Consider the following 21,001-nt stretch of genomic DNA (forward strand, 5'->3'; position numbering starts at 1 on the left):
AGGGAAAACGAAAACCCAGGGAACTCACCACCATGTTATTACTCAGGTCTTGAGGTCCTTAGCTGGTCTGTCTTCACTATGGGGAAATAGGAAAGGGAACTAGAGAGCATATAATGGTATTTAGGGATAGCCTCACTGAGATGACTTTTTGAAAAAAGATTTGAAAGAAGTGAAGGGAGAGTAAGCTTTGAGAATATGTTGTAGATAGATGGAATGGCAAGTTCAAAGGCCATGAGATGGAAATATGCCTGTTGTGTTCAAAGAGCAAGTAGGTCACTGTGCTAGAGCAGAGTAGAAGATGGCATTGACTAGAGAGGTAATGCAGGCCAAGAGCATATGAGTCCTTTAAGGTCACAATAAGAATTTAAACCTTTAAATCTGGGTGAAATGGAAAGAAGCTTTTGAAAGATTTTGAGCAAAGGAATCAGGATATGGTTTAGGTTTTACAAGATCTCTCTGGCTTCTGTGCTATGAATAGGTCAGAAAGGTATAAGAATGGATGTAAATTAGGAGGCTCTTGGAATAATTTAAGGAGTTCTTGGAGCTGGAGAAGTGCAGGTAGTGAGATATGTCAAAATTTGGCTATATTTTGAAGGTTGAGCCAACAAGATTTGCTGTCAGATGTGGGGCTTGAGAGTAAAACTCTGAAGGTTTTGGACCTGACCTAAGCACCTGAAAGGATGAAAATGCCATTACCCGAAATAGGAAAAACTCAGAGCCAGTTGTTGGTTGGTTGGGAAGGGGATGTGTCAGGGGAAGAGTGGATGTCAGGAGCTTAGTTTGGCTCATGTTAAATTTGAGATCTCTATTTAGAAATCAAATGGAAATGTCAAATTTGCAATCAGATATATGAATCTGGAGCTGAACTGAATCTGAGGGAAAGGTTGGGGCTGGAAATAGAAGTTCAGGAGACATCAGTTATACATAAAGAAGTACAAGATGCTGAGGAATGACCAGAAAGATGAGAGGAAAACCAGGAGAGAGTGATGTTCTTGCTTTGGAAGCCAAATGAAGGAAGTGCTTCAGGGAGAGTGGTCAGCTGAGCATGAAGGGACCAGATCCCTGAAAGCAAGTATGTACTAGAAGAAATGGTAAAAATGAGGTAAAATTTACTCTTTCCACTATTGTGCTTGGATCAGTCTTGAATACACAGCTGTTTTTGAGGTTTTGAATTGTCCTCTGAAGTAAAGCAGGTTTTGAGTCAACATTGCACTTTCCCTGAGACCTGGGGGAACTTTACTGCTTGCTGCCTTATACCTAAGTCCAAATCCCTTTACCGGTTCCTGGAAAACAGGTGATCACTTTTAAGAAGGAGTACTACTCAGCACTCTAAAACTTAATGTTTAATGAGATTATGTCTGTAAGACCCTTGGTAAATATGAAATTACCTGGAGAAACACAAGGCACAAATTATTACTACTATTTTTAGGACTATAATCTTCAGATAAGCCAAGTCATTCCCTATTTTGTGAACATTATTCAAAATAGGAAGCTTTCTGAAATGAACACCAATTTTTCTCTTCAGCCTACTTACTGCCCTAAAGCTACCCCCTAATAGAGAAACTGGGTCTGTTAAATGTTGTGTTTTTTTCCTGCTTTTTCTTTCCTGTCCTCTTATTCTCCCAGCTGTCTCAACTCAGAACCTTGTAGGAAGAGAGTTACACTTCAGAAAAATGTGTTTGCTTTGTCATTTAAACAAGCCTCCATTTTGTTTTTCCATACAGAATTTTCCCCTCTTGCATTTGCAGCAGTTTCTCTGACCTGTCTTCTTTTCTGCTCATTCATTATTACTAAGGTTTTCAGATTATACCAGAGGAAAAAGACAGATTTATAAATGTGTTCCTGCCCAGCTCTTTCAAGAGTAGGACTTAACATTCTAATTGTATGCCTGTTCTCTATACACAGCTGTGCTCATCTGCTCTTATTAATGAAGTGCCTATCTCTAAGTCTTACCTTGTCTAGAAATAAATGGACTCTGTTCCTGTTCAAATTGGTTATACAGTAATCAGAGCAGCCCATCACTGGGAGGAGACATCCATTTGAATTCACTTGCTAATAGCCAGAGAGAATTTAGCCTAATTGCTTTCTTAGGTTTGCCATTTCCCTTAAGATGTCATACCCTAGAAAGGGATAGAAGGGATAGGAATCCTGTGCTTTTTCCCTCTGGATTCCCCACCACCACCACCACCACCACCACACACACACACACACACACCCCTGCAATCCTGTGTGTGTTTTTAGCTAAGATAAAGATAAAGGGACATTTTGAGGAAATTGTGTAAAAAGAATCAGAATCCACCAGTGATTGCTGTGTAATGCCTTAAAGATCTGACCACTAATAAATAATGAGATCTTTGGTAAATTACTTAGCCTTTCTGGGCTTTCATTTCCTGATTTGTACAGTAGCTTTAACAACCCCTATATGGCAGGATTATTGGGAGGACTCTGATTTCTCTTAATGGTGTGCCCTACTCAAAAAGTGATTTAAGGCTGTGAATATTTGATAAGCTAATGAGTATGAAAACACATAGCACATAATAGATGTTCAATAAATGTTTGAATTAGACTCTTAATTGACTAAATCAAAGTTCTTTCCTGCCCTAATTTCATCAGACTGAGACTTCCTGAAAGGATAATGCCCTCCTCCCTCTCCCCCGAATTCCCTTCTCTGATCTGGTTTTATGACAGAGCATCATAAAATCTGATCCCAAAGAGAACAGAGGCTAAATAAGGTCTTATTTAAAAGGCATGCCCAAGAGTTCAGGGCTCGAGTCCTGTACTCCATGGTTTTATCTAAGCACTTTCTTTGTATTGACATAATAAAAGCCTACTATGGGCTAGTTATCTAATTTAAAATCTTATCATTTATTTGTTTTCATTCTGTAGTATTGATTAAAAATCTAAGGTTCGTAGAGGTTAGATGTCTTGTCCAAGATTACACTGTAGCAGAGCAAGGATTTGGACTAAGGTTTTCTAACTCCAAGTCCTGTGAATTTTAGACAGCATTCTACATCTAAGAAGAAAATGAATAAAGGTGAGTTACTGCAGCTAGGCCCTGGGAATGGAGTGCTGACCCAAATAGTATTATATTAGTGTGTGACCAAGATGAACAGAAGGCTAACTCTAGAGTCTCCAGACTTATTCTCTAGATACATTACATAGAAAATGTGCCTCGGGACTTCCAATCAGAATGACTGTGTTCGAACTTTTGACACATCCCTTCTGGTCCAAACACATAACAAGGAGTAAAATATATAAAGTGAAGATCAAAGAACATGTTTGGGCACAAAAACAAAATAACCATCTTCAGGGATCAAAAATAGAAAAGACAGAAGTCACTGGGGCTGAAGCTGTGGGCCTGCTCTCCTCCAGATCTGGGAACAGAGAATGGTGCCTGAGCACCAACTAGATACTGAAAGTGCTTCCTAAAGAGATAGAACTTGAGGCCAGGGGAGTCAGATGCCAACCCTCAACCAGCCTCATGAAAGGAGGCTTTAACTAGTTAATTGAATAGAGGAGGAAGGAAGCCTAAAGAGTTGGGAAGAAGTATGTCTAGCTGCCTGCTGGTTCAATGACCAAAACTATGATATCCTAAATTTCTTCTAATGGCATAGGCCATTCGAAGACCTGTTCACACTAGGTCCTTAGGGGGCTAGATGGGGAAAATTGCAAAAGTATGAAACAGAGAAAGGGGAAATCAGTAACCAAAACATCTCACTCAAAAAGAGCCTGCAGCCGAAACCGGTTTGGCTCGGTGGATAGACGTCGGCCTGCGGACTGAAGGGTCCCAGGTTCGATTCCGGTCAAGGGCATGTACCTGGGTTGCGGGCATATCCCCAGTGGGAGATGTGCAGGAGGCAGCTGATCGATGTTTCTCTCTCATCGATGTTTCTAACTCTCTATCTCTCTCTCTTCCTCTCTGTAAAAAATCAATAAAATATATTTTAAAAAAAAAGAAAAGAAACAAAAAGAGCCTGCAAACTGCCCTGGTCAGTTTGGCTCAGTGATTGGTGGTTAAAGCGTCAACCCACAGGACTGAAGGGTTGTGGATTCAATTTCTGGTCAAGGGAATATACCTGGGTTGCAGGTTCCCCAGCCCCAGTAGGTAGGGGTGTGTGCAGGAGGCAACCAATAGATGTGTCTCTCTCACATCAATGATATTCTCTCTCTCTCTCTCTCTCTCTCTCTCTCTCTCTCTCTCTCTCTCTCTCTCTCTTCCCCTCCCCCCACCCCTTCGTTCCACTCTCTCAAAATCAATGGAAAAAATGTCCTTGGGTGAAGATAAGGTTTTTTTAAAAAAAACAGCCTACAAAACAAAATTTTATATAATAGAAAACTAACACTAAGAAAGATAACCAGTAAAATTTAACCAGGACCTACACTTTGAGGAAGATAGACATACTTTTTCCTAGTTCTCGCACTAGGAAATACAACGAAAAACCCTGTCCATTATATATAAAACAAACATAACGAGATTGTGAAAGGTGTAGAAAAGAAGGCAGACCAGCTAAGGACCTCAAGACCTGAGTAATAACATGGTGGTGAGTTTCCTGGGTTTTTGTTTTCCCTCTATATCCCAGATATGGAGCTGAACGTTATACTTAATGATGAAAAACTGAGTGCTTTCCCCCTAAGAGCAGAAACAAGGCAAGGATGTCTGTTTTCACTATTCTTATTCAACGCAGTGCTGGAAGTTCTAGCTATTGCAATAGTACGAGAAAAGGAAAGAAAAGGCATACAGATCAGAAAGCAAGAGATACAACTGTGCTTATTTGCACATCACATGATTGTCTACATAGAAAATCTCAATGACTACATAAATAACTCCTAGAACTAATAAGTGACTTTAGATAGGTCATAGAATATAAGATAAACATACAAAACTCAATTGTATGTCTACTATATACTGGCTATGAACATTTGGGGACTGAACTTAAAAATATAATAATACCATTTATAATAGCTCAAAAAAATGAAATACTTAGGTGTAAATGTAACAAAACATCTACAAGATTTGTATGCTGAAAGAAGTTAAAGATGATCCAAATAAATAGAGAGTACATAGTAAAGATGTCAATTTTTCCCAAATTGATAATATAGGTTAATGCAATTTCTGTCAAAATTTCAGCAAGATATTTTGTAGATATAGATAAGATTATTCTAAAATAAGATTTTAAGACCTATATAGCCACGGTAATCTATGAGACTGTAATATTTGCAGAGGGATAGACACACCAATGGAACAGAGCAGAGAACAAGGAAATAGACAGATACACCCAATTGATTTTGGCAAAGATACCAAATCAGTTCTTGGCATCATGAATTAACAAATGGACATCATGGACCTAGAGAGAGAGAGAGAGAATCTCATGTAAAAATTGACTCAAATCAAGGACTAAAACATAACTGTAAAACTTTTAGGAAAAAAAAATCTTCAGTAAGCAAAGAATTCTTAGACTTACACCAAAAACATGATTCCTGAATGGCACAAAATCTTATAAATAAGTCACTGATTGGTGGATACGTGAGTTTTTGTTAGGTTATTCTTTGTAATTTTTTAGTATGTTTGAAACACTGCATAATCTTTTTTAAGTTATAAAAATGTGTCTTAATTGGACACATTAAATCTTTGCAACTCTTGCCCATCTTACAGGTCCGTGATAGTGTTGTGGGCAGTTCCCATAGAACTATTTCAGCCCAATCCTGTTTGTCCCATTGGGACCCACAGTACCCCTAAACCCTCCTATAGGAGCCAGAATGCTATTCAAATGGAAAAAATACTCTTTTCGGTGGTCAATAGGGTTTCTCTTGTCTATATCTGAATCTTTTTGTCTTCCAGGGATGTTGGTAGTGAATGTAACATGGAGGAACAAGACATACGTAGGTACACTTCTTGACTGCACACGGCATGATTGGGCACCCCCCAGGTAAGCACTTTACGACTTTTTTTTTTTTTAAATATATTTTATTGATTTTTTACAGAGAGGAAGGGAGAGAGATAGAGAGTTAGAAACATCGATGAGCGAGAAACATCGATCAGCTGCCTCCCGCACATCTCCCACTGGGGATGTGCCCGCAACCCAGGCACATGCCCTTGACCGGAATCGAACCCGGGACCCTTCAGTCCGCAGGCCGACGCTCCATCCACTGAGCCAAACCGGTTTCGGCTACGACTTTTTAGTTTATGTTAGTCTGAACCACCCTAATCAGTGATCTCTTATACCTTTATCCAGCTAGGGTTGGATAGGTTTTTTGGGTTTGTTTTTTAATTTTTTTAATATATATTTTTATTGATTTCAGAGAGGAAGGGAGAGTGAGAGAGAGAGAGAAACATCAATGATGAGAATCATTGATCAGCTGCCTCCTGTACACCCCACATGGAATTGAGCCCACAACCCAGGCATATACCCTGACCAGGAATCAAACTGTGACCTCCTGGTTTATAGGTCGACGCTCAACCACTGAGCCTGCTGGCCGGGCTATAGGGTTGGATAGTTTTTAAGACACCCAGCTTTAGGTTGTACACTTGAAACTAATCTACACTAATAAAACAGAAACATGGTAATTGGCGTACGACCGCTACCCTTTTCATTGGCTAATCAGCGAGATATGCAAATTAACTGTCAGCCAAGATGGCGGCCGGCAGCCAGGCAGCTTGAAACTAACATGAGGCTTGCTTGCCTCAGTGACGGAGGAAACCAACATTCCCCGCCTGCGGCTACAGGACTCTGACCCTGCGGTTTAAGAAACAATGTAACAAATACCTCCGGACTTCAGCCAGCAGATTCGCAACATTGTAAGCAAAGGCCAGAAACCTACTTTCAGCCGCGGAGGCCTAAGAGCTGGAGCCAAGCCTCAAAGCTAAAGCTGGCCCAGAATAAAAAAAAAAGAAAAAGAAAAAAAGGAGCAGTTGGGAGCTTCAGTCACCCCCAGCCTGAAAACAGCCCTCAGCCCCTCACCCAGACTGGCCAGGCACCCCAGTGGGGACCCCCACCCTGAATGGTGTGTGACCAGCTGCAAACAGCCATCATCCCCTCACCCAGGCTGGCCAGGCACCCCAGTGGGGACCCGCACCCTGATCCAGAACACCCTTCAGGGCAAACCAGCCGGCCCCACCCATGCACCAGGCCTCTACCCTATATAGTAAAAGGGTAATATGCCTCCCAGCATCGGGATCAGCGGAGCCATGAGGCCTCCCGGCACCGGGATCAGCATGACGGGGCAGCGCCCAAACCCCGATTGCCCTGCGGCTCTGTGTGTGACAGGGGGCGGGGCCACAACCTCCCTATCCACCCTGCTCTGTTTGTGACAGGGGAAGGCGCCCCAACCCCCTGATCAGCCCTGCTCTCTGCCTGATAGGGGGGAGCTCCCCAACCCCCCCCCCCCACGGGCCCTGCTATGTGTGTGATGGGGTAGAGCCATAACCTCCCCATTGGCCCTGCCCTGAGTGTGAGAGTGGCAGCGCCCCAACCCCCTGATGGGCCCTGCTCTGTGTGTGACGGGGGCAGCGCCCCAACCCCCTGATTGGCCCTGCTCTGTGCGTGACAGGGTACAGAGCCCCAACCCCCCTGATGGGCCCTGCTCTGTGAGTGACAGGGGGCAGTGCCCCAACCCCCTGATTGGCCCTGCTCTGTGCATGACAGGGGGTGGCGCCGCAACCTCCCCATCGACCCTGCCTTGAGTGTGACAGGGGATGGTGCCCCAACCCCCCAATCGGCCCTACCCTGATCGTGACTGAGGGTGGCATCACAACCTCCCAATCTCCCTGCTCTGTGCATGACAGGGGGCGGCGCCCCAACTCCCCAATCGGCCCTGCTCTGAGCCCGACCAGGGGCTGCACCTAGGGATTGGGCCTGCCCTCTGCCACCCAGGAGCAGGCCTAAGCCAGCAGGGTGTTATTTCCCGAGGGGTCCCAGACTGCGAGAGGGCACAGGCCGGGCTGAGGGACCGCCCCCCCCCCCCCCGAGTGCACAAATTTTTGTGCACCGGGCCTCTAGTACAATATAATATGTCAAATGTAATTGAAGATAAAAATTATTAATTTAAAAAGGAAAAATTTAAGAAATTAACAGCATCTCCTAACAGTATTTTTCACCTTAGATACAATAGATGTGTTTCTATAAAATAAAAGCATTTGCCATACAGGGAAAGGAAAAATAAAAGGCACCCAGCTTTTAAAGGACATTATGGTGTAGAGACAAAGGGAGCCACTATATTTATCTGGCATTCAAGAATAAATTAATCAGGCCCTGGTCAGTGCTGCTCAGTGGTAGAGCGTCAGCCCACAGACCAAAAGGTTGCAGGTTCAATTCCTGGTCAAGAGCACACAAAAAAAAGAAAGAAAGAAAAGAAAAAGAATAAATGAGTTAGGTGTTGATGGGTTGGGTAGAAGTGGGTGGAGATCCTACTTAAGTCTTCATCTGTAATTATTGAATTCTGACTGCTATCTGTAGTCACTTTGAGACTCCATCTCTGAAAGGTCATTAGAGTCTGACTATCAGTGTACAAACATTCATTGATGATCCTTTTTTATGGTAGCTATCTCTGAAAAGTTTAAACTCAAGAACATTTTGGGGTTTTTTTTAAACTACTGGACACTGTTGGTTTCACAAGGACCTTTTCAAATTGCAATTTGATCTTAAGATTGGCATTTCAGTGAATGGCATCTTATAGCTTATTCCTAATATTAGTTTGAAGTTTGCTAGGCTTTGGGGAACCCAAATGTTGGGGAATAATTTACAGCTAGTATGCAGAAAGCATTCTAGGAGCTCACCACTTAATTGCAGTCCCCACTCTTTCAGAAGTTCCTTTAGCAAATCATATTCATTGAAAATGATAGTTACCATCTGGACAGTTCTTCTGGAGACTGCAGCTAAACTGGTTTGAAGTCGTTTTCACTTCTTAATAATATTCTATTGTGTTTGTCCTTTGCCAAGGTTCTGTGACTCTCCCACCAGTGACTTGGAAATGCGAAACGGTCGGGGTAGAGGCAAACGCATGCGTCCCAACAGTAACACACCTGTCAATGAGACAGCAACAACCTCTGACAGCAAAGGGACCAGCAGCAGCAGCAAAACCCGAGCAGGAGCCAATAGCAAAGGCCGTCGGGGCAGCCAGAATTCTTCAGAGCACCGCCCACCTGCCAGTAGCACCTCTGAGGACATCAAGGCCAGCCCTTCCTCAGTGAATAAGCGGAAAAACAAACCCCTTTCAGACATGGAGCTGAATTCTAGCTCAGAGGACTCCAAAGGGAGCAAGCGTGTCCGTACGAATTCCATGGGCTCAGCCACTGGCCCCCTCCCTGGGACCAAGGTGGAACCCACTGTTCTAGATAGAAACTGTCCCTCCCCAGTCCTGATTGACTGTCCCCACCCAAACTGTAACAAGAAGTATAAGCACATCAATGGACTTAAGTACCATCAAGCTCACGCCCATACAGATGATGACAGCAAGCCAGAAGCCGATGGAGACAGTGAGTACGGAGAGGAGCCCATACTCCATGCAGACCTCGGGAGCTGCAATGGTGCCTCTGCCTCACAGAAAGGTTCCTTGTCCCCTGCCCGCTCAGCTACCCCCAAAGTTCGGCTCGTAGAGCCCCATAGCCCTTCTCCTTCAAGCAAATTCAGCACAAAAGGTCTGTGTAAGAAAAAGTTGAGTGGGGAAGGGGACACAGACCTTGGGGCCTTATCCAATGATGGCTCTGATGATGGACCCTCAGTTATGGATGATACAAGCAATGATGCCTTTGATTCTTTGGAAAGGAAATGTATGGAAAAAGAAAAATGTAAAAAACCCTCTTGTTTGAAACCTGAAAAGATGCCTTCCAAGAGCTTAAAGTCAGCCCGGCCCATTGCCCCGGCCATCCCCCCACAACAAATCTACACCTTCCAGACAGCCACCTTCACAGCAGCCAGCCCAGGCTCCTCCTCGGGCTTGACCACCACAGTGGTCCAAGCCATGCCCAACAGCCCCCAGCTCAAGCCCATTCAGCCCAAGCCCACTGTGATGGGAGAACCTTTCACAGTCAACCCTGCCTTGACTCCAGCCAAGGATAAGAAAAAGAAAGACAAAAAAAAGAAGGAATCTTCAAAGGAACTTGAAAGTCCTCTGACTCCTGGCAAGGTCTGTCGATCAGAAGAAGGCAAAAGCCCATTCAGGGAATCATCAGGAGATGGGATGAAAATGGAGGGGCTCCTAAATGGCTCATCAGACCCCCACCAAAGCCGACTGGCCAGCATCAAGGCTGAAGCTGATAAGATATACAGCTTCACAGACAATGCCCCCAGCCCTTCCATTGGAAGCAGTAGCCGCCTAGAGAGCACTACCCCTACCCAGCCCATGACTCCCTTACATGTAGTGACTCAGAATGGAGCTGAAGCCAGCTCCGTCAAAACCAACAGCCCTGCCTACTCCGACATCTCTGATGCTGGGGAGGACGGGGAGGGCAAAGTGGATAGTGTCAAATCAAAGGACCCTGAGCAGTTGGTGAAGGAAGGGGCTAAGAAAACTCTTTTCCCCCCTCAGCCACAGAGCAAAGACTCCCCATATTACCAAGGCTTTGAGAGTTACTACTCTCCAAATTACGCACAGTCCAGCCCAGGGACGCTGAACCCCAGCAGCCAGGTAGGAGTGGAAAGCCAGGCACTGAAGACAAAAAAGGATGAGGAGCCTGAGAGCATAGAAGGGAAAGCGAAGAATGATGTCTGTGAGGACAAGAAGCCAGAGCTGAGCAGTTCCAGTCAGCAGCCCTCTGTCATCCAGCAACGTCCCAACATGTACATGCAGTCCCTGTACTACAACCAGTATGCCTATGTGCCCCCCTATGGCTACAGCGACCAGAGTTACCACACCCACCTCCTGAGCACAAACACAGCTTACCGGCAGCAATATGAGGAACAGCAGAAACGGCAGAGCTTGGAGCAGCAGCAGCGGGGACTGGACAAGAAGGCAGAGTTGGGCCTGAAGGAGCGGGAGGCAGCACTCAAGGAAGAATGGAAGCAAAAGCCGTCAATTCCACCAACTCTCACCAAGGCTCCCAGCCTGACGGACCTGGTGAAGTCAGGACCCAGCAAAGCCAAGGAGCCAGGGGCTGACCCTGCCAAGTCAGTCATTATTCCCAAGTTAGACGACTCTTCCAAACTCCCCAGCCAGGCCCCAGAAACACTTAAAGTGAAGCTGAGTGAGGCCAGCCACCTAGGCAAGGAGGCTTCTGAGGCTAAGACAGGTGCTGAGTGTGGCCGACAGGCGGAGGTGGATCCAATACTCTGGTACCGACAGGTAACTGTTCTGGGAAGAAATAGAAATACTGTCTGTCTTTCTCTCTTCCTCACAGTCAGGGTTGTCCTGATTTAGGAGGTCAACAGAATACAGGTTAGCAGGAGAAATCTATAATTTTAGGGATATTTTTACCTTTGTAAATCATTTTAATATTTTTCAGAAAGCACTTTTATCCCTGATCAGTATACTCAGTGTTTAGGGCATCGGCCCATGCACCAAAAGGTCTCGTTCGATTCCCAGTCCGCAGCACATACCTGGATTGCGGGTTTACTCCCCACCTCCAGTCGGGGTACCTGCAGAGGGCAAACAGTCGATGTCTCTCTCTCTCACATAGATGTTTTTCTCTCCCCACCTCCCTCCCTCCCTTCCACTCTCTCTGAAAAGCAATGGGGAAAAATATATATCCTCCGGTGAGAATTAACAAAAGTGGGGAGGGGGCGGTACTGTTACATCAGTGAAAGGTCTTTTCCCATTTGACAAAAGAGGCCCAAAACAAAACAAAACTGGAACCCAGCTATCTGGATTCCTAGTACAGTGTTTCTTCCAGTGTTCGGTTCCTGTGGGATGATTTCATGGTGATCTGTCCATATTTTAGAGTAGACCAGAAGTACACTACTCAAACTGTTACTTGCAAAAATATTTTACAGGAAGAGCTAGAACCAAGAACTTGGTCTCACATCTTGCTCTGCTCAAGAGACTTATTTTCTTTTTTTAATATGTTTTTATTGATTTTATAGAGAGAGGAGGAAGAGGGAGAGAGAGACAGACAGAAACATCAATCATCTGCTTCCTGCATGTCCCTTACTGGGAACTGAGCCCACAACCTGGGCATGTGCCCTGACCCAGAATTGAACTGGAAACCATGGGATGACGCTCAACCAAATGAGCCGTACCTGCCAGGGCTGCTCAAGAAACTTAAGAAAGTCTTCCCTTCCCTGTTGGTGCCACAGTTAGACCTTCTGCCCGAGTTTGCCCTGAAGAAATGAAACAACCTAAATGCCTTTGGAAAGGGAGCAGCCTCTTCTGTTCAGGGAGTCATTTCTCCAGAATGCTGGTTCTCGCTGAGAAGACCCACCGATAGATTTCCTCTTCTTTTCCCCTCTTTCTTTCTTTCCCTTGAGGCCGGGAGGGGACAGGCTTTTTAAGCAGGAGGGACCAGAGGTCATTGTAAACAATCAATAGAGGCCACTGGCATACTCTGCCCTGGTATCTGCTTTGGTGTTTGCTGGGACCCTGGGCTTGAACTATCACTCACTCTCTCTCTCTCTCCTTCATTTGTGCAACACTCAGTGCTCATTCTGTGATTGTAGGAAGCTGAGCCCCGGATGTGGACATATGTTTATCCTGCCAAGTACTCAGACATCAAGTCAGAAGATGAGAGGTGGAAAGAGGAGCGGGACCGCAAATTGAAGGAGGAAAGGAGTCGGAATAAGGACTCTGTCCCCAAGGAGGATGGGAAAGAAAGCACAAGTAGTGACTGCAAGCTGCCCACTTCTGAGGAATCCCGCCTTGGGAGCAAGGAGCCCCGACCAAGTGTCCATGTGCCTGTGTCCTCCCCCCTCACCCAGCACCAGTCTTACATCCCCTACATGCACGGCTACTCCTACAGCCAGTCCTATGACCCCAACCACCCCAGCTACCGGGGCATGCCTGCTGTGATGATGCAGAACTACCCAGGTAGGCACCACCCTTCCAGCTGGTGTTCCATGAACTGCGCGTGGAAATGAAGCAGAGATTTCAAATCCAGTTTCCTTGCTCAGTCCTAAGGCTTATTGGGGCTCAGGTAGATGACAGCCCTTTTTTGAATGTGACATTCTGTGAAGTGGCCCCTCTACACCCAACTCTTTGACCCCTAATTACAGTCTGTGGGACCACCTCTACCTCCCTTGCTTCACTATAAGGTTGCCTCTATAGTCACTTTTCATGGATAACAAAAGGTAAAACTCTCGTACCACTGCCATCTTCCCTCAACAAGGATTTGTTACACACACATTCTTTGTTTTGCACTGCACTCAGGCACTGTGGAGAACGCAAAAGACATAGGGAGCTTACAGCTTAATTGTAGCATGAGAGACACATAACAAATAACATTCAAACCAGCACACTGCATGTATTCATTTGCAAGATCCTGTTCAGCTGTAAGATTGGAAGGCAGGAGGGGGAAGAGCATTGGAAGTCAGATTGTGGGGAAGAGGCTGAGCTTGGGAAAGACAAGCTCTTTACACTGCCATTCTTGAGTTCTTGGGGGACACACAGTAGGAGTTTGAGGGGTTTTGTTTTGTTTTTTTTTTTAAAAAACAGACGTTTCTTTTTTTCCTTTTTTTTAAAATATATTTTATTGATTTTTTACAGAAAGGAAGGGAGAGAGATAGAGAGTTAGAAACATCGATGAGAGAGAAACATCGATCAGCTGCCTCCTGCACACCTCCTACTGGGGATGTGCCTGCAACCCTGGTACATGCCCTTGACCGGAATCGAACCCAGGACCCTTCAGTCCGCAAGCCGACGCTCTATCCACTAAGCCAAACCGGTTTCAGCAGGAGTTTGAGTTTTTAACTTGTTAGAAGAAAATTCTCTTATTCCACTCTACTCACTGATGTCTGTTCCCTGAACAGCTATATGTGGTGCTTCTGGGGTGAGAGAAAACTCACTCCTACAAGCTGCCCCTCCCTATAGGAGAACAGCCTAAATAGTCTTGATATTCTGGCATAGCATTATAAGGACACGTAAGCTTTCAGACAGATAGGAAATTGTCTCATTCCTTTCTCCTGTTGCCTCTACTCATCTCTATAAAAACAGTAGTACTGTTGGATGAGTGCCTGATCTGGGCCCGGCACTGTCCTAGGTATTTATGTGCATTATCTTATTTAATCCACTGGACACCCTGTGAAATAAGATTTGGTATCTTCATTTTGGTGGTGAAGAAACTGAAGCTCAGAAAGGTTGTTGATTTGCTCAAGGCTACCCAACTGTTAAGTCTCAGTGGTAGGATTTGAGCCCAAGGCCATCTGCCTTCATATCCTATGACCTTTCCACTTACTAGTCTCACCTGTCCAGGCTGAATCTCTGAGAGGGAAAATGATTCCCAGTAACTGTGGGTCATGTTCCTAATATCCCTAAGCTCATTTTGCCTCTAGAGCTCAGTAAAGAAAGGACAAACTAATCATCTCAGCCCAAAGACACCAGGGTAAGAAACTATCCCTGTGCCTATCCCTCCCAGCCATGCTCACTAACGCAGAGTTTCTTCTACCTCTCCCATCTCCCTGACTGCTTTCTTTTTCCTTTCCCAGGTTCCTACTTACCTTCCAGCTACTCTTTCTCCCCATATGGCAGCAAGGTCTCAGGGGGTGAAGATGCTGACAAGGCACGAGCCAGCCCCAGTGTCAGTTGTAAATCCAGTTCAGAGTCCAAAGCCTTGGACATCTTACAGCAGCATGCCAGTCACTACAAGAGCAAGTCTCCCACGGTAAGGGAAGTTCAGTTACACTGGCTGGTATCAAAGACCAATAGGGCTGAAATCGGTCAGGTCCTAACCACAGTGCAGTTGGCTCCTCCAGGCACCGCTTGATTCTTAGGTGTCCTGCATGTTTAAGGAGTCATGATGTGGGCTCTGGCATCTTGCTCTCATGTGTGTCTCACCATAGTGCTTTTGTGTTGCTTTCCTTTCCAGATAAGTGATAAAACTTCTCAGGAGAGAGATCGGGGAGGCTGTGGGGTGGTTGGGGGTGGTGGCAGCTGTAGCAGCATCGGAGGAGCAGGTGCCGGTGATAGGAGTGTAGACCGGCCCCGCACCTCTCCTTCCCAGCGCCTGATGTCCACACACCACCACCACCACCACTTGGGGTACTCGCTGCTCCCAGCACAGTACAACTTACCCTATGCGGCAGGTAAGCCTCATTTCCCACTGCCTGCCTTTTAAACTCCATAGCAGTGTCCACAGCAAGGAGCCCCTGGCAAGAATCAGAATCCTAGCCTCCTGCAGACCATCATTAAAGCATATGACATTTATTTCCTCCCTTGGAGCTTGGGGACGCTCAGACTTCTCCAGAAAATTGGCTTTCATATTCAGAAGAATAAGGAACAGGTGTTCCCACAGCCAAAGAGAAACAAGCAGCTGAAAAATGGAGCCTTATTCTCTATCCCTAGCAACTGTATCTGGTCAAGTATTACATTTTTTTTCTGTCAGCACCCCAAAACTCAATAGAGTTAGGAAAGTAAGGAGAAACTCCTCCCTTCCCCACACAGCTGGTAAAGAGAAAGTGCTTAAATCAAAGGTTCTGGGAGTGCTACACTAACATGTCCTCCTCCTCACTCAGGGCTTTCTTCCACAGCCATTGTGGCCAGCCAGCAAGGCTCAACTCCCTCACTCTACCCACCGCCCCGGAGGTGAGAATGGTAAGCGATTTTTAATTTGGGGCAGCACATAGAGTAGAGATAGTTGATCACAACTATCGTGGGTCACAGAGCATCTGTGGAGCCTGGGTGAGGGATAGCTGTGTGGGGTCAGCAGTCTGGAAATGGTGGAACTGTGGCCAAGCCTCTAGTTACTAGAGTCTAGTACAAGTCTCCCGTGAAGCCACGTGCTTCTGAGAGGAGCTGTGGAACACATCCTCTAGGGCAGTGGTTCTCAACCTTCCTAATGCCGCGACCCTTTAATACAGTTCCTCAGGTTGTGGTGACCCCCAACCATAAAATTATTTTCGTTGCTACTTCATAACTGTAATTTTGCTACTGTTATGAGTCGTACTGTAATTATCTGATATGCAGGATGTATTTTCATTGTTACAAATTGAACATAATTAAAGCATAGTGATTAATCACAAAAACAATATGTAATTATATATGTGTTTTCCGATGGTCTTAGGCGACCCCTGTGAAAGGGTCGTTCGACCCCCCCCCCCAAAGGGGTCGCAACCCACAGGTTGAGAACCGCTGGTCTAGGGAGAGCAGTAGCAGCAGTAGCTGCCTCCCCCACAGTTCATTTTCTTGGAGCGCCACCTTGTGGTGGTTGTGCCAGCCGCTGAGTGCCTGGTTATCTGTCCATGTTTTCCTTACAGAACACCAAGTGCCGGGATAAAGTCAGCTTCACGGGCCGGACTGGCTCACCCAAGGAGGTGCTGGAGGTGCCATTAATACATCAGTTAAATGGTGTTGATCATCCTGTTTGCCGTGTTCCCACCATGACCGAAGGCAGACCCTTGGCTATCTCGCCTCCACCAGGTCCCGGACTCCCCCACCCTCCCTCTTCCTCAGAAGCTGGAGAGCTGGTACTTAGCAAAAATATTTATTCTCTTGGCCACATTTGTGACTGTTTTGGCCTCTGTGGAGATGAAGGCATGGGAGCAACCAGGGAAACATGGCCTCAGCCCAGAGAAGTCACTGCTCTGTTCCCCAGCCCCTGGTCAGCTGCCGGAGGAGTACCAGCCCCCCCCCCCTTTCCAGGGAGGGACCCCCAAGCACTGGGTAAGGTCTGAAGACAGCACAGCAGCCATTCCCTCTCACCGTCATTACCACCATCACCAGATCCTGCATCTCCCCAGTGGTTTGAGCCCTGGGAACTGACAGCACGTGGAGAAATTAGAATCTCAGGAAAGAAATTGGGGGCTGTTTTCTCTATAATTGTGAAAACAAGGTCTTCAAACATGAAGACTTCTCCCCTCTCACATGAGCACATATAAATGCTCAGAGCCCAGCCTGGAAAAGAAGACCATGGTACTTGCCCAGCATGGCCTTGGGCTGCTAGTCAGGCAGAGGGCTGGGGGTCCCCACACCAGCACAGGGCTCCCCAGGGGTACTGGGAGTAAGCTGGAGCTGGAGCATGAATGGAGTCTGTGAAATAGAACTGCATCCCCACTAAGTCCTGCTGCTTCTTAGCCCTCAACACCTGGCCCTTTCCCTCTTCCCTCCTGACCCCTGTGCCCAGGGGGATTCTCACACTGATCTCTCCTCTTCTTTTCCACTGCTTGGCTCTTAAGACTCAGGCAGGTAAAATAGTATTCCCTGGCCTGGGGAGCTTCGGAGTCTGCCAGGGGTCCTCAGGGCAAGGCCCGGGGGGCAGTTCTTAAAAAATGTCCTGTCCATTCAGCCATCATTTAGGGTCACAAATATATACAGCCAGGTTCCTCTGTATACAAGTATATGGTTTTATATAGCTCAGTCTGTAACCCCATGTGTGCCAATATGAGCCGTGTCTTTGTAACACACGTTTTTGTTTTAGGAGACACTGACCATGGGAGGTTGTGTTCTTTAGACCTGGGGTAACATATTCAAGCCATTACTCCTCTGAGCCACAGAGTGTACTCAGTGGGAGCTGTGCTTTGAGGCAGCAGACATTTCTCTGCTCTCTCAGTCCAGGCTCTGTGCTCTTTCTACTGGGAAGAGACAATGCTTTGGTAGCTTTATTGGAGTCACTTCTTCCCCATGGTGTGGGAAGCTTTAGGTCTTACTTTGCTTTTGAGGTATCATCCTTTTGTTCTTCTCCTCTCCTATCTGTCCTTGACCTGGATTGACAGAAAATAAAGACTGACAGACACCAGCCTAGGCTACACAGGGGTATTAGTGACCAGAGTGCCAAAAGTGACCATTTAAAGCAGGTACTTGGCTCTGACAGTGTGGGGCATGGAGGTGGAGGGCAGTTAGCACAATGTCCAGCAAAGGCTGCTTTCCAAGGTCCCAGAGCCCTACTCTAGAGAGGCTTAGGGTCATTTGCCCAAGAGGAGCCCCTCTGACCTATAGACCTTTCCTCTAGGTTTCACATTCTCGTTTTTATTCAAGTTGGGTTCTGAGCCCATCCAAAAATCTCACCATTTTAGACCTCTTAGCCGGCCCCCAAGAAGCCTCCCTCTACTCCATCATTCCCTCTGCCTCCTGCTGCCCCAGTGGGCAGTGTTCTGAACAGTGGAAGTGACACCCCACCTAACCTGAGTCACCACTAAGAGGATGACTGAATTTCAGCCTGATTATGCCCTCCCACACTCCTGTGGGGTGAAGCAAAGGGCCCGTCTCTGTTCCTGTTTGTTTTTAAATATTGTTGTGTGTTTTGTAACTGTGGCGCTGGCTTACAGCGTGATCTGTACATATTGTAAAGAAACTGTTTGAAGTAATTTTTTTCCCATCGGGCAGGCATGGCCTGCATTCTTGCCCTTTCCACTTTGTTTTTTAACACAGAGAAGAAATTTCGAATTAGCAGGGCAGCCTTGGGTTCTACAGAAGGGAACAGCTTTTTCTTTTGTTTTCTTTTCCCCTATAAAACTTTTGGCTCTTGGATCCTTATATCCAAGTTTCCCTTGAAGAGTGGGAGCTGAGCTGCCCAGAAGAGCGGGTAAAAGCCAGGAATGGCAGAATAGCACTGCCTTTTCCTGATCCCCCTGCTCTCAGATCCTTGCCAGGTCCAATCTTCTTTCCCTGGAATAGCACAAAGCAGCAGCAGCAGCAGTAGAGGAAACAGATCCTTGACGAGTGCTGAGTGAAGGATTTGCTGTCCACCTCCAGCCTCTCTACATGGGAAGGAGGAACACAAGTGAGGGTGCCTGTGGCACCCATGACCTGGTCAGAGGGACAAGACACGGAGCAAGAATTCCCATTCTACCCCACCCCACTCCATAAGCATCGGCTGGGAAAGGTGGCTGCTAAGGGCCCAGACCACCAGACCAAGGCTCTCTTGGCGCCACCCCTGCCCAGGCCTCTGCTAAACATCTCATCAGATTACCCACAGAGAAACTAGAGGGAAAGACAGCCAAGGCTTGGAGAGCTGCTGCTCAAGATTCACATCCTCTTCTTCCTCATTCAGCCCCTTTCCCCGTTGGTACATGTATATGAACATGTATGCAATTTCCTTCTCTTATGTCATCCTCTCCACACATCTCAAGGTCAGAGGACCACAAGCAGAAGGGTTAAGAGGGCACCCCATGAAATGAAGTGGTGATTCTTAAATCTCTTCTCTCCAAGCTCCACGGTCGGTGTGGGAAGACTTGGCCTCAGGAGTGGGAGGATAAGACTGCAGAAGGGCTAAGAGTTATTTTATACGGGCTTTGAGGTCACCCATGTCATTAATTATCCATATACCCTATCACCATCCCACTGTCTACTCTGATGCCCCCAAGACTCCACTGGGCAGCTAGTTGGCCCCATAATTCTGGGCCTTTTGTTTTATTACTTGGGCATCCCAGGAAGTTTTCTGACGATCCTCTGCCATGGGCCCCTCCTGGGATTGAGCCCCTCCCAAACCCCATCCCAGCCCCTCCTGCCCCAGCCCACCCGCTTGCCTTGGTGCTCAGCCCCCATTGGGAGCAGGTTGGGGCAAGCTGGAGGCCCGGGCTGGAGGGGCAGTGTTGCTGTTCATAGCTTTTGTTCCATTGGCGTTGCTCTGTTGGATTTAATTTCAGTCTTCCTGATTCTTCCCTTATGTAAAGTGTACATTACCAAGTTCCTTGTTTTTTTATATATATATATATATATATATATAAATATATATATATACAAACTGTACTCTTTTTGCCTTTGTACATTCAGGCAAGAAGAGAAAAATAAATCTTTTTAAGAGACAATCACAAATCTGTGAGGGCTGCTGGTTATTTCTCCTGGAGTTTGCTGCTGAGCTGCCGCCTCCTCCCTCCTCCCCACCTTTCCATTCTCTCTCAGCTTTCCTTATCTTCCTGGTCCTGCTCCATATGCATCCTCAGCTCCACCTTCCCTGGCTGATGGCAAGTTGTTGAATCCCATGTCGAGACTACCTCCCCGCAATCCTTCCTGCCCAGCAGTGTTTTCCAGCTTGGCCACTGCCTTACCCAGGAGCTTTAACCTGTGCCCTGGCCTCTCCTGTCTTCCTTCCCCTTAGATCCCATTCACCCAAGTGGCTTTGGACTCCTGGGTACTCTGGGGCATCCCAGAAACCCTGGTTTTGGACACTCACCTGTAAAACTATGCAGCAGGGAGCTCTTTGCCTAAGAGTTTGCACTATTTCAACCTGCCTGGGAGTTAGAACAGAAAAAACCTCCCAATGCCAGCCTCCAGGGTGCTCTAATCCAGATACCAGAGAATCATTTCCTGCTGGTGGATGCCTATGGCTGCCCACCCCATCAGAACAAGCCCTAAATGTTTATGGGTCAAGAGCATTTGATCAGAATTTCAAAGGGTGGTACATTCTGAAACAGCCCAACCAAATCATCGTTCCACCTCTTGAACTTTCTCCTTTCCATGATTTTCTCCTCCCCTCCCCGTTTTTTCCCCTTTCTTGCTTCCTTTTCTTAATTGAGTTTGGAATTGAAGTATATTTTTAAATTATTTGTATTTATTGAATAAAGTTTTTAATGTCCCTGTTCTTAAATTTAGACTAGTTTGCCTTTCACATTATCTCCCCTTCCCCACTCCATCATCCCCCAAAATAGTCTACCTTCTAAGTTGCGTTTTAATTGGAGTGCAGATTTTGGGGACCTATGTTTCTTTCCTCTTAGTGGCCTTATTTTTTTTAAAGGGAAATCTTAACTGAGTGTCTGGGTTTCTGATTTTATTCAATTCTGGCTGTATTTAAGAGGATCCCCACCAGTAGATGGCAGCAAAATCTGATGTGTTTCCTGTCCACTCTGCTAGCTTTGGGGATAATAAAGGGCAGAGTCTTGTCTTGGTTTTTCACCTGTCTTGTAGATTCCTTGGGTTTGACTTTAACATCTGAAATCTGAACTGCCTACATTAACTTGGCCATTGTTAGCATTCACATAGATCTGCT

At 46.2% G+C, this 21,001-nt stretch overlaps 1 protein-coding gene across 7 annotated transcripts in view; it reads left to right on the forward strand.

Moving 5' to 3' along the window:
• Positions 1-19,830, forward strand: part of ZNF609 (zinc finger protein 609) — a 219,130-nt gene extending 199,300 nt beyond the window's left edge. For 4 of the 7 annotated variants that reach the window (XM_036304442.1, XM_036304465.1, XM_036304479.1 and 1 more), the window contains 7 exons: positions 5,840-5,927; positions 8,937-11,277; positions 12,588-12,954; positions 14,568-14,743; positions 14,948-15,164; positions 15,594-15,672; positions 16,335-19,830. In XM_036304442.1, the coding sequence (XP_036160335.1) occupies positions 5,840-5,927; positions 8,937-11,277; positions 12,588-12,954; positions 14,568-14,743; positions 14,948-15,164; positions 15,594-15,667 (3,263 nt within the window). In that variant the 3' untranslated portion in view covers positions 15,668-15,672; positions 16,335-19,830. Of the gene's footprint in view, positions 1-5,839; positions 5,928-8,936; positions 11,278-12,567; positions 12,955-14,414; positions 14,465-14,567; positions 14,744-14,947; positions 15,165-15,593; positions 15,673-16,334 lie in introns of those variants that run through there. The other 3 variants (XM_036304447.1, XM_036304456.1, XM_036304471.1) reach the window with 3 other exon arrangements.
• The last annotated feature ends 1,171 nt before the right edge of the window (positions 19,831-21,001 follow it).

Source organism: Myotis myotis, unplaced genomic scaffold (assembly GCF_014108235.1).
Source record: "Myotis myotis isolate mMyoMyo1 unplaced genomic scaffold, mMyoMyo1.p scaffold_m19_p_1, whole genome shotgun sequence".
NCBI lineage: Eukaryota > Metazoa > Chordata > Mammalia > Chiroptera > Vespertilionidae > Myotis > Myotis myotis.